The sequence below is a fragment of the Triticum aestivum genome, chromosome 7B, assembly GCF_018294505.1.
Source record: "Triticum aestivum cultivar Chinese Spring chromosome 7B, IWGSC CS RefSeq v2.1, whole genome shotgun sequence".
NCBI lineage: Eukaryota > Viridiplantae > Streptophyta > Magnoliopsida > Poales > Poaceae > Triticum > Triticum aestivum.
In genome coordinates, this window is record NC_057813.1 from 574,681,446 (window position 1) to 574,693,893 (window position 12,448).

Here is a 12,448-nt window from a genome sequence, read left to right on the forward strand (position 1 = left end):
CACAATAGGGTGATGTTTCAGATCTACTCTTTTTTTGAAGCAGATTCTCCATGGATTTGCTGATGGATCCATGGAGGAGGGTGTTTTATAGATGCAGTACAAGAAAGGAGAGAACTGAAGAGGGGTAGAGAGGAAGTACTTGCCTGATGTTTGTTGCTTGGTATGGGTCTGATCACCCTGCCTTTTAGATCAATTTGTTGAAGCAGATTCATCTATCTTTCTGCTCACATGGCGGCTATACAGAAGGAGGAAGAAGGAGCTTTGGATTCCTTTCTTTCGTGCATGTCAAGAAAGCAGTGTGGGATTGCTTGGGCGAGCGGGCGTGGGAGGGGTTGGGACGTGGGGGCGAGCGAGTTTGTGGACAGCTGGCCACGTGAGGGGATCACTTTTTGTTCGGGATTGGGCGCTGGAATCGCTCGGTTTGATGGCAGCTCGATCCTGCTTTTTCTGTACCGCGCGGGGGACAGAAAGTTGCCTTTTATGGCCGACCGCTCGATCGCGCTAGTGGGCAGCCGGCCACCCACTAGATGCGTCCTTTCTACTAAGGATCTCCGACGCTTGCAGAAGTAGTCACGGATCTTGCAGTTGCAGTAGAATTCACCCTCTGCCTCCTCCTCTTACCGGCTCTCGTCAGCGGCAGCAGGGGAGAGGCGGCTGTAGGCTGTAGCGACGTATCCCAGCCGGATCCGTGCGTGTTGGAGGCCGGGAAGGTGACTTGCTAGGATACACGGCCTTGCCGGACACGGACTCCCGATGAACCGCCCTCCTTTTGCCACATAAATAGGCTTCGAGCCCTCTACGGAAGCATCCAATCATTCGGTCGTTCAATCTCGCCGCTCCACCAACTCCGCCGGCCGCCCGTGCTCCATAGTCCATACGCCGTCGTACAATCTCGCCGTTCCACCAACATCGCCGGACCGCCGTGCTCCACCTGAGGTACGCCTCATCTCATGCCAAGCTAAATTCTGTCCTGTCGATTCGGAGAAGTCATGACCTTTCACGTGTGTTGGCACTCTGCAACCATAGCTACCTGGCCCCTATATATACGGGCAGTCTGCACTCTGTAGGCCTGATGGATTAGCGACAAAGTAGGCTATCTAGAGAAGAAGTATGAATATACACACACAAGAGAGTACTTCATGGTGGCGCCTGGTAGTTCAAATATCTGGAGAAAATACCTATCCAGTGTTGTACGTGAAAGACTTGACTGGAGCTGCTGCAAGATGATCTGCTTTGTACTCTGAAAGTTTGTTTGCTTGAGTTCACTTTTCCAAAGCTAGCTACGGTACTGGTTGCTGGCAGACCAATCTGGCATAATGAGAAAGAATAATATATGCTATGTTCTCTATTACCTGATCAGGTTTCGGCTCAAATTGTGGTGTTTCAGTTCTATGCAATTTTATTTTCTTGATGATGCTATGTTCTGGCATTCATTCTCTGTCATACCTGATGCGTGTGTCTTAAGATTAGTAATAATTATTTTTACCCAATTGTAGATCTACTGAACAAACTCATGTCTTATCCTCATCGTTTGTCTTAAGGCTAATCTATTCATGGTTAGTTTTCCTTGCTATACAAAGGTCATCGCTCTTTTGTATATTTTTCTTCTCTTTCTTTTATAGTAAAACATACACCATGCTCACATTGTTGCAACTTGCAATTTGTTCCAGATTTGTTCGTGGGTGTCATTCGAGGTCAGAGTAAATATTTAGGCAGTGTGCCAATTTAGGCCCCCTCTGCCGAAATCCAAAAATCCAGTAGCTTACGCAGCCTATAATTAGCTTTGGTTTTTGAATATTTACGCATCTAATAGTAGCTTATGCATCTGTTTTTTTGGAGCCATCACCTATGCCACCAACCATCTCAACATTATCTTTGGTTTTTGAATGTTTTGAATCGATTGCTCTGCTATAAGAATGATGTTGATCCATTGCCATGACCTCCGTCACCAACCAGCTCGACATCACCTCCTGTTTATGAATGTATGCACGAAAGACAAGTTTATTCGATGATGATAAGCAACCAGAGGAGTATGAACAAATAAAAGTTGATGAAACACATGACTACTTCCCACTAGATAATTGTTCATGATGTGTACTATTGTATCTAGCGTCTTAAACACATTTTTGTTATTTAATATTATTATTTGTGTATGTGCACCGTTAATCCATATTTACACATGGACTTATTCAATGTTCTTTCAAATTATTTTACTTTTTGCAGACTATGCACTGACCAACCGTGATGTATGTTCTCATATAGCAATGAAAACATCTTTTGGAAAAACAGTTACTGGTGAAGATAGACGAAATATCTGTCAAGAAACATCAACTGGTGTGCCTGCTAGAAGAAAAAGGGGTGGCTAAACGATGATGTAAGTACCCTTACTTACAAGGAAAAGTCCAATTATTGATATCCACTAGTAATCTCTTTTTCAAAATCTTTTTACGTAATCAGCGCATATGTATGTTGTATAGAGGACCAAGTACATGTTCAAAATGATAGTAAAGTACTTCAGAATCCCTTTGTTACCGCACCGTTAAACGGGAGGTCAACCTTGGAATACATGAAGATGGTACCTTTATGAAAAAGATTGTCAAAAACTATGTGAATCATGACATGGTAACATCCACATCCTTAATTTTTATGTTCTGGGCTTAATACATACTCCCTCCATCCCATAATGTAAGACGTTTTTTGACACTATACTAGTGTCAAAAACGTCTTACATTATGAACAACACACATTGCTATTTAACTGCTGTGAACGCGACAAATTGTGAGATTAAAATACTTGACTCATTGTGTTGGGAGTTTGACCGAGATGATCTCAGTATTACGGGTACATCATTTCTAATCCTCTATATAAAATGTCATAAACTGATCCTTCGCTTATGTGTATTATTTTTGGTCACATATTTCAGCTACAAGGATTACAATATCAATTGGACAATTTTAAAAGTCATAACTTGATAAGCCACAATTGGAAAGACTTCGATGTTACTAAATGGAAGATTACAAAACAACTATGAAAGCCAATTCAAAAAGACAAGTATAAAGCAACACATATGTTCTATACTATTATAAGTAATATTGTAATATATCTAGGGTACTTATTTTTTTAATTATACAGTTCACCCTGTGGTCTATTTATGCTTATCCGATTACACATGTATATATCTCTTTTGTTTGAGAAACATATATAGTTGACGATATGTTCATTTTTAATATATTAATAATTGTTGGTGTTGCATAGTAAATTATTAATTCTTTTAGGTATTAGTTAGCCATCATACTATTATGTTAACAAACAAACACCGTAGTAGTGAGTACAATGATTGAACAAAGTGATGATGACATTGATGGAGATCATAATGAAATGTTGGAAAGTCCATCCGATAAAAGAAAAATCAGAAGAAATAATCTCATTATCTATCAAAATAAATACCAATCACTAATATTTGTTCTTTCAAATACGAGCTTACATGAGTTACTAGGTGAACTTTGTAGGTACATCAAATCAATCGATTCTATAGAGATTTTAGATTAAGTTATTTCAAATTAGTGGTGTAATTGACAACACATATTATCTGATTTTCTTATGAGTTTGGGACAAGGCAAAGCCTTGATTTTGTAGTCCCCAAGGTTTTTGGACTTGTCCCATACTCATTAAAAAATAAGATAATGTTTATGTTTGTGGTCTATTGCACTACTAATTAGAAATGAATCACTCTAAAATATCTATATAATTGATTGATTTGATATAGCTGCAAAGTCCACCTACTAACTCATCTAAACTCATGTTAGAAAGAACAGATATTAGTGATCGGTATTTATTTCCGACAAATAATGTGCTTATTGCTTTTGATGTTTTTGTATGATATGGACTTTCCAACATTTCAACACCATTAGGATATCCATCAATGTCATTGTCAATTTGTCCAATCATTGTAATCGTGGCTGTGGTGTTTGTTTTCCAACATAATAGTATACTCGCTAACTTTATACCAAAAAGAAGAGATAATTTCCTGTGTAATACCAACAATTATTAGTATATTATTGAATATATCATATATGTTTGTCAAACAAAAGCGATATATACATGTATAATCGGATCAGATAGTGCATATCCAGTCCAATATTCCATGAACTTAAGTATTAGTAGACCACGGGATGAATTGTATAATTAAAACAAATTTACTACACATCAGCTATTACTTATATTGGTATAGAGAACACATGTGAAGCTTTATAACCTATCTTTTTGAATTGGCTTTCGTAATTGTTCTGTAGTATTCTATTTAGTAACATCTAAGTCTTTCCAATTATGGCTAATCAAGTTTTGACTTTGAAGCATGTCCAAATGATATTATAGTCCTCATAGCTGAAAAATAATTAATGATCAGATTTGATACACACAAGCGAAATTTCACATAATACAGGATAACAAATGATTTATTAACTATCCGTAATAGTGAGATCATCTCAGTCAAACTCGTAACACAATGAGTCGAATTGGAAGTTCAATATATAATCAAGATAATCAGTAAAACTATGAATAAAAATGTATGAAACACAAAACATAAAAATTACGTATATGGATGTTACTTCCCATAGTTTTTGACAATCTTTGTCATATCATGTTCGTATATTCCAAGGTTGCCATCCTGTTTTAACGGTCCGCTAACAAAAGGATTCTCAAAATATACTTTACTATCATTCTGGACATGTACTTGGTCTTGTATACAAAGTTTGACCAAATTTACATATTGGGAAAAATATTAACATCGTCTATAATTCTCAAGTTATATAGTATGAAAATTAATTTCATGATGCATCTAATGAAATTAAATTTTATCTAATATAAACATATGCATTTTGTAATGTAAATGTTGATTTTTTTTCCCTATAAAGTTGATCAAAATTTCCAAAGTTTGACTTCACACAAATTTTATATGGACACTAAAAGGAAACCGAAGGAGTACCAATGATGAGAATAAATGATGTTTAAAAAACAATCGAACCTAGCGGAGAACCTGTCCGGCCGCAGATCACCAGAGTGTATCTTCGTGAACACCCGCCGCAAGTTGGAGTGATGTGTTCTTCACATCATTCAAAGCGGTCGCCATGGACGAGAAGTCGAGACCCTTCCGGCGGCCGGTATGGACCAGAGGTCGTTGTTGGACGAGGGCACCAGGAGTTACGTATCTGATATTTTTCTTTTCTTTGTACGTATCTGATCCTGGAGCAATGGAAACGTAAAGCGAAGGAGCCGGATTGGGCAGCTGGGATCGGAAACAGAGCGGAGTTGCGTGCTTTAAGATTGGAGTTGGAATGGACCCGGTCTCAGAATTATTTTTTCCCATCTTCTCCGCCTCCGCCTTCGCCTCCTCCTCCTCCTCCACCTCCGCCGATGGCAGCCGCCACTCCAAGCAAAAGCAACAAGGACGTCATGGCCTTCGACTATGCCAAAATGCTCATTCCGATCTCGCCTTCTGCTATCAGGGCTACGTTGGACTATGACATCAGTGCTATCTGCAAGATTTTGATGGCTAATGATGGCCGTTCGGTCGCGGAACGAATGGATTACTTGTCGAAGGTGAGCTGTCCTTATTTTGGATCGGCTGAAAACAATTCATAGATCCCATGATCGGAAATATCTATCGTTATTATTGTTCAATTTCGGGCTCTCACAATCGAGAAGATGGGGATGGTGAGGGGAATAGATATTATGATGACTGAAACGTTTATTATTGTTTTCGGTCATTTGAACTGCACTAGGATCCTAGTTCGATTCTCTTTTTTTTTTCAGTTTGTGCTCTTACTCTCCCTGAACAATATCAACCATCAATGTTTTGAGATGCCACCCTTTTTTCTGCCCAGAATTTTGCTTCATTCAAGAAGCCTGAAGCTCTGGTACCTGTGGACGACCTGGAGGATGAGGACGATGAGGAGGTAAGATTTTAGTCCAATCTAATGCTACTGTATGTTTTTTTCCTGGCTAAAGTAACTAGATTGCACCCGCAAAAAAAAAGTAACTAGATTGATTTTACTTTTGTCTGCGGTTTAGTCACTTCTACTGCTCCTTCCCTTGCCCCCTATGCAAAAAAGTTCAAGAATCTGTGCCCCACCTACTGTTCCAATGCCGCTACACGGTTCGAGTTTGGGGAATGATCAAGTCTTGGCTTGGCTTGATGGCCGATGTGCACTCTTCTGCTTGGATGGCTATCCATTCGGTAAAGGCCTGGTGGAACCTTGTTGATTCCAATATGTCGCAATCTTGACGGCCGATGATGTCCCTCATTATGCTTATCTCGTGGGAAATTTGGAACGAGAGAAACGCATGTGTGTTCCGTAACACCGCGGTGCCGGTAGGGGTTCTTGTTGCTAGAATCAAAGATGTATCCAAGCTACGGTGTCTTGCAGGGGCAAAGTATTTGAGTAATGTAGTGCCGCGAGAGTAATGTGTTGTAATTCGGCTTTTTGGTCAAAACCTCTAAACTTTCTTCTTAATCAATGAAAATGGCAAATCTTTTGCCCAGTTTCAAAAAAGAAATAGTGTAAAAAGTTGTCTTACATTTTGGAACGGAGGGAGTACTAATTTGTAAACCACTAACCTGTGGATGACTGATGAAAAGAAACCTGGTAGTGGTGTGGAACTGCAAGCCCAGGACAAGGAGGACGGCTTGAGATGATAACACTCTTTATTTCAATCTAGATGCTATAATACCAGATTTTTTGCCATCTGAATTCACTAGATAAATTTTATTTCTGTCTGCCTTTAATCATTTTCTCCTACAAATTTGCGTACCTCTAATCAGTTGATGGATGATGAAAAGACATCTGCTAGTTATGCTGAACTGCAAGTCCCTAGTGAAGGTGAACAAGAATGCAAGAAGATTATCAGCAAGCTTTGAGTGCCAGGGAGAAGAAACTGAGGCCGGACAAAGGAACTCCCTTTAGTCGGTAGTGATTTTTGTGTAAACACATGCATGCTCGTTATTGCGAAGAAATTAACTCTTGGATCTAATTTTGTAGTTCAAAATGTGTTTTGCATATACTTGGATTCAAGTAGTAAAAAATGAATAAATTTGCCGCCTAATTCATTAGCTCGTTCAGTGAGACAAATTATAGTATCAATGACTATTTTTTATTTGATCTCAGCAGCATGGCATGAATTCAAGGTCATGATTATGTAGCTATAAACATTACGGGCAAAATGAGTTTCAGTCGATAAAATTGGAGTCGTGTTCCAAACAATTGAAACACTGGCAATCAGATTATAACCATATACTGGATACAGATTATTACCTGCTGCTTGTTTCTTCTAATTACTAGCGAAACAGGTATTGCCAATGTATGAAGTAGGATTGTATAAGCATTGGAAACAAATCCTGTAATTCTGTTACATTTAACACGATGAAACATGTAGATCATATTCTGCTTTATTTTCTCATGTCCTGATTACATAACTTGAGCTTGAACACTTGGGAGTTACTCCCTCCGTTCCGTAATATAAGAGTATTTTTGATATTTACAGAGTGTGATGACAGTCTTAGGGAAACATATAGAATAACTAATAAAATATCTTTGTTGCTTAGGCCATTTAAGTTGAATGGATTTATTTTGAACTTTCATTTATCAAATTTCTCAATGCTGCAAACCATCTCCCAGCTAGGACGTGACAGAATGGATGGTTTTGTACATTGAACATGCCGACATGACTGTAAACTTGGTGTGAGTTCAACAAAGGAATGATTAAGTCATGTTCCAAATTATAGAATTTCGAATATATGCTTAAATGAGTCCCTTTTCTTTTAAATATGGATAAATACACATTATCATTAAAAGTCTATGCACAACTCATTACCCTTAGCGTATGATCTGTGCACACTGTTTTGTATTATTCTGTTTCGACAATTTTACTTAAGTGTCCATGCTTTTGTGTCTTCCCTGTTATTGTCCATGGCCACTCATAGTTTTCACATGTCTTCTTTTCAATTATCTTGGTTGAACCGGGTCATCAAACTGATTCTTGCGGAGTTGTTTGGTGTTTTGACAGGATCTTTTGATAGGAGAGGCCACAAGAGGGGGGCAACAAAACTGTTGGTTGTGATCATGGCTTCAGTATCGGGTGTTATGATATTCAACATGAGCTATCGTAGGCCTTCTGTTATGTGCAATTTTTATGATTGTGTCCTAAAAACACATCTCTGTTTCTCATTCAAGTCAAAGCGAATAAAACAAGTTTCATGCATTTCATGTCTACAACTTCTATATAAAAAACATTTGGGTACCTGGCTAAAAGAAATTGACATTGCCTCAGTCTCCTCTCTTGCTGCTAGCTGCGAACCTGAAGAAGAGAGATATTAATGGTATCTGTGCCAAGTATAACTGGTATCCTACGAGGGATAAAACTTTTTTTATTGAAGGGTGCAGCAGCGAGTGTTGGTCTATTTGGCTGAGCATGAGTTATAAGTCGGTGTGTCAAATCAGAGGATGAAGCCGGATGTTATCTAAAAAATGCTGGCTAGGTAAGTTATTTGTGTGTTTTGGTCATGTTATGCACAAGTTCAACAAAGAGTCAATTGCATCACTGGTGCTAGAACTTGGCGTGAATGACCACTTTAGTGCTACAAGTTGTGGTGTACATTGAAGTGGTGTAAAAACTTGGCTTTGTGGTGCAAATACGGTGCAAAACTCGTTTTTATACATCCTTGGCGCTGACTTGGCGTGCCAGCAGGCATGGGCCCGCTGTCAGTGACCTTACGATGGGGACATGTTGTGTGGCCTACTCTTTTTGCCAAAAAGAAATCAGTTTTTTTTTATTTTTTGGTACAAAATAATACTAGGATCTGTAAGCTATACATTCTATAGATTAACAACGTAAATTATTATTTTTAAATACAAATGAAGAAGGTGCGACCCAATTGGCGATTAACCACCAGGCCTGATGACATTTAGTGCTCTACAAGAATAAATATTTTGGGAGTGACTTATAAACAGGCGACTGATTTTAAATTGGTGTCAGGTCGTTTTTTATTCCACTCAATGATTGTCACGTGTCTAAGTATATACTCTGTCTAGAAACTCATTAGTGCACAAAAACGTCTGTTTTCTTTCCTGCTTCAGGTCGAAAATCTGCCGAAGCCTCTTGGGCTCCTTCTAGTTTACGTAAAAGGAACCTGCCCCTGAAACGGGCCGCCTAGCAGACCCGTTAATGCAAAAGCGCTAAGGCTGACTAACAAAAGGAACCCACGCTGCCCTCCCTTCCCTGAAATTTTCATTTATATATACATGCTGCATTTATGTGATGATCACCTTACATGTGAATCATTTATACATAAGGAAAATGTACTAGAGTTAGATAAGGCTTGTGTCCCTGTTGTTCCACTTGGCAGAGAAGAACTCAATAAAAACATGATCACCTTCCTGCATAAAAAACTGATAATCGATTAATCACTGAATATACATTTAAAAAACGTGATCACCTTCCTGCATAAAAAAACTGATAATCGATTGATCACTGAATATATATTTAATCACTGAAGAGAACTATATTTAAAGACTGAAGAAACACTAGAGTGAACTGAAGATACTCATAATAATATCATATGATTGAATGAACAACTGAACAATGATGCATGCTCTCTGAACATTGACTGAGTCAACTCTCTGAACATTGGCTGATACTACTAATGAACATGATACATAATTTAGACTAGCAGAAGATGTGACGATGATTTGAGCAATTACTAAAACTGAAATACTGAAACTGAAGAGAACACTCAGTATTCAACTAAATGAAACATCAATGAAATGAGAACCAAAGATTTTGGAAGCTCCATTTCAGAGTGACTGAAAAATGAACAAATGGAAGCTAAAAGACTGAAAATAAAGAAAAGACCCAAAACTGACCAACAATGAAGAAGTACAGTGATAACTGAAAAATAACTGTCTGAAAAATGATATATGACTAAAATCTCAGGACTATAACACTAAACCTAAAATGACACTGAACCTAAAATACAGAAATCTAAAACTAAAATAACTATGGATCAAGAACTATATATACTTAAATAACAACAAGCAACACTACACTGAAATCGTACTCAAGAATGCACAATGAATCTGAAACAGATGAATGATAGAAAGAAAAAATAATACTGACGAACACACACTGAATATGACTTGAAGAACTTGATTACTGAATCCGAAGCAGAAAACTGATGGAAAATAGAGGACTGATAGAAAGAATACCAAGAAGACTGAGAAGAATACCAAGAGGACTAAGGAATAAAGATAACTAATGACTGAAAACTAAGAAAGAAGAAGCATAGACTTAAGAGTGAGAGAATGTAAGACAAGGTGAAACACATAACTGAAAGACAAAATAACACTGAATAAGACTGAAGATAAACTAAAGAACTAGCTGAAAGATTGACCCAAACATACGACATTTGAAAGAATGCACGTGAATACACCCAAGAATGAAGACATAATGTGAGCTAAGATAACTCTCTAGTTATCGGACAAGATAAAAGAACATGTGGTCATTCAGAAAGCCTTTTCAAAAAAGGATCCGGACACTGGACATCAAACATACTGGTGCTGTTATGGAGTAACTCATAACTGAAGGAGTGTCTTAACATCTATTCATTCAGTTTCAGAGGTGGCAAAAAAAGAAAAAATACAGACGACTGAATATGAAATTTGACGCTGCCAAGGGATATTTTAAGCTAACAATCATCTGGGGGAGAAAATATTTTGCATTTCAAGGACAAGTCTGCTGTTCCTGCAAACTCATCGATGCACATGACAAAAAGACGAGCGAGTTGTTCGTTCAGGTTCAGATAACCAAACAGACTTACATACTGAATTACAAGAAAAAAACATTAAAAAAAGACAAGTGTATAAGGAAGAAAACATCGATCCAAAAGCACATGTATGAGCACAGATAACTAAACTTTCCACTTCCCACTTATGCAGACTAAAAGAGGGTAACTGGAAGAAATTCCATCAGTGTACACTAGTTTCAGAACAATCTACTGCCTGGTTAGTTGGTGCATAACACTACATTCAGATGATCCCCAAGCCATTCTCTACGTAATCACTCAACTCTCTGAAAACAAATCACATCCATTACTAACTAAAAGCCATCAAAAATCAAGCTGACAACAAAAGTGGCACCCTACAATTTCTCCACATTAGTACTCCTGCAGAAGAAAAAAACGCATACATTCAGTTACCTATCCTCTGACCATCTACAGACATTCCTTGGGCTTCTAAAAAATCTTATAGGGTAACACACTATATGTGGAAAATTCAATCAGACCGAAAATGAGGTGTAAATCCAGAACAAAAGAGTACTACATTCAAGACAAAGTTAAGGCCTACTTAGTGAAAGAAAATTGGGGGACACACATATACAGGTGCCTGCAGCAAATTCAAGGGCGTTCTCTGATGAACCACTCAAAAACTCCTCCAGGATTGAAGACATTCATGGGCGTTTCTTTCTACCACACACCTTCCTGGCCGAAACTACAAAACAACTAAACCACCTCCTGCTATGGAGGTCTGTGAGCGGTGACAATCACGACGAGCTGAAAATTCAGAGGGCATAGACATATAGAACAGAAAAAAGAGCAGCGGGGAGGAGCGTGATACCTTGCGCCCCGACGGCGCCGACGACTACCGTCGCACCCACCGACTGAAGCTTGCTGGTGGCGAACATGGCGGCGCAGCTCCGCCGAGCTCCTCTCCAAACCGACATCTGACCTGCGTGCAGCCGGCCCTGTGGAGCACGCCTCCTGCTTACAAGCTCTCCACGCGGAGGACTCGGCGCGCGCCATCTCCGTTGCTAAACACCGGCGAGGACGCCCCCGCCTCCGCCCTCGCCTTCCCTCCGCCGTCTCTGCCCCGCCTCGGCCCAACCCCACCAATCCCCTCCTCAGATACAACAAAGGCCGCCGCCCCACAGACTGAATAGAAAATTCAAAAACACCTGGCGCTTCGCGGATCGAATAACGTAACCCATAGACCCGCAAACCCGAAAGCCCAACAACACAGAAAAAGGTCCGCCACGTACCCACATCCAACTGAGGACAAACGAAAATCGCTAAGATTGGTGCGAATCGGACGGACTAAAAAACGACCTGAGACGAATTTGTTTTCAGACGACTGAAAAATAGTAAAAATGAATATTTTGTGTACCAGTTTGGCCTAACAGCATAAATTAGAACTCTAAACTTGAATGAAAAAGGTCCAGCAGTCAAACCAGCGACCTCCTATCCCGATAGTGCAAACCAACACCCGACAAAGATTGTTTCTTATACATAGGCTAATTTTGCTCAAAACAAAATGTACATAGGCTAATGGTTTTTCTATATTGAGGCCGCATTTCTATTCTTCAGAAAATATAATACTTTATTTATAAATGTGCACATGAT

The 12,448-nt window shown here is 39.0% G+C and overlaps 1 protein-coding gene and 1 long non-coding RNA gene across 5 annotated transcripts; one reads left to right on the forward strand and one right to left on the reverse strand.

Moving 5' to 3' along the window:
• Window positions 1–4,011: 4,011 nt before the first annotated feature.
• Window positions 4,012–8,502, forward strand: LOC123162162 (uncharacterized). 4 transcript variants are annotated; one of them, XM_044579957.1, is made up of 3 exons: window positions 4,012–5,598; window positions 5,883–5,954; window positions 8,062–8,502. In XM_044579957.1, the coding sequence occupies exons 1-3, from the start codon at window positions 5,413–5,415 to the stop codon at window positions 8,113–8,115; spliced, it is 312 nt and encodes a 103-aa protein (XP_044435892.1). In that variant the 5' UTR covers window positions 4,012–5,412; the 3' UTR covers window positions 8,116–8,502. The 4 variants fall into 4 exon arrangements, with proteins under 4 accessions (XP_044435892.1, XP_044435891.1, XP_044435890.1 ...); XM_044579956.1 differs by lacking the exon at window positions 8,062–8,502 and adding an exon at window positions 6,821–8,052; XM_044579955.1 differs by lacking the exon at window positions 8,062–8,502 and adding an exon at window positions 6,070–6,795.
• Window positions 8,503–8,912: 410 nt separating this feature from the next.
• LOC123162163 (uncharacterized) lies at window positions 8,913–12,144 on the reverse strand. Its single transcript, XR_006481076.1, has 2 exons — window positions 11,667–12,144; window positions 8,913–9,431 (listed from the first exon to the last, which is right to left on the reverse strand). It is a non-coding gene; the product is annotated as an uncharacterized lncRNA (long non-coding RNA).
• Between the last annotated feature and the right edge of the window lie 304 nt (window positions 12,145–12,448).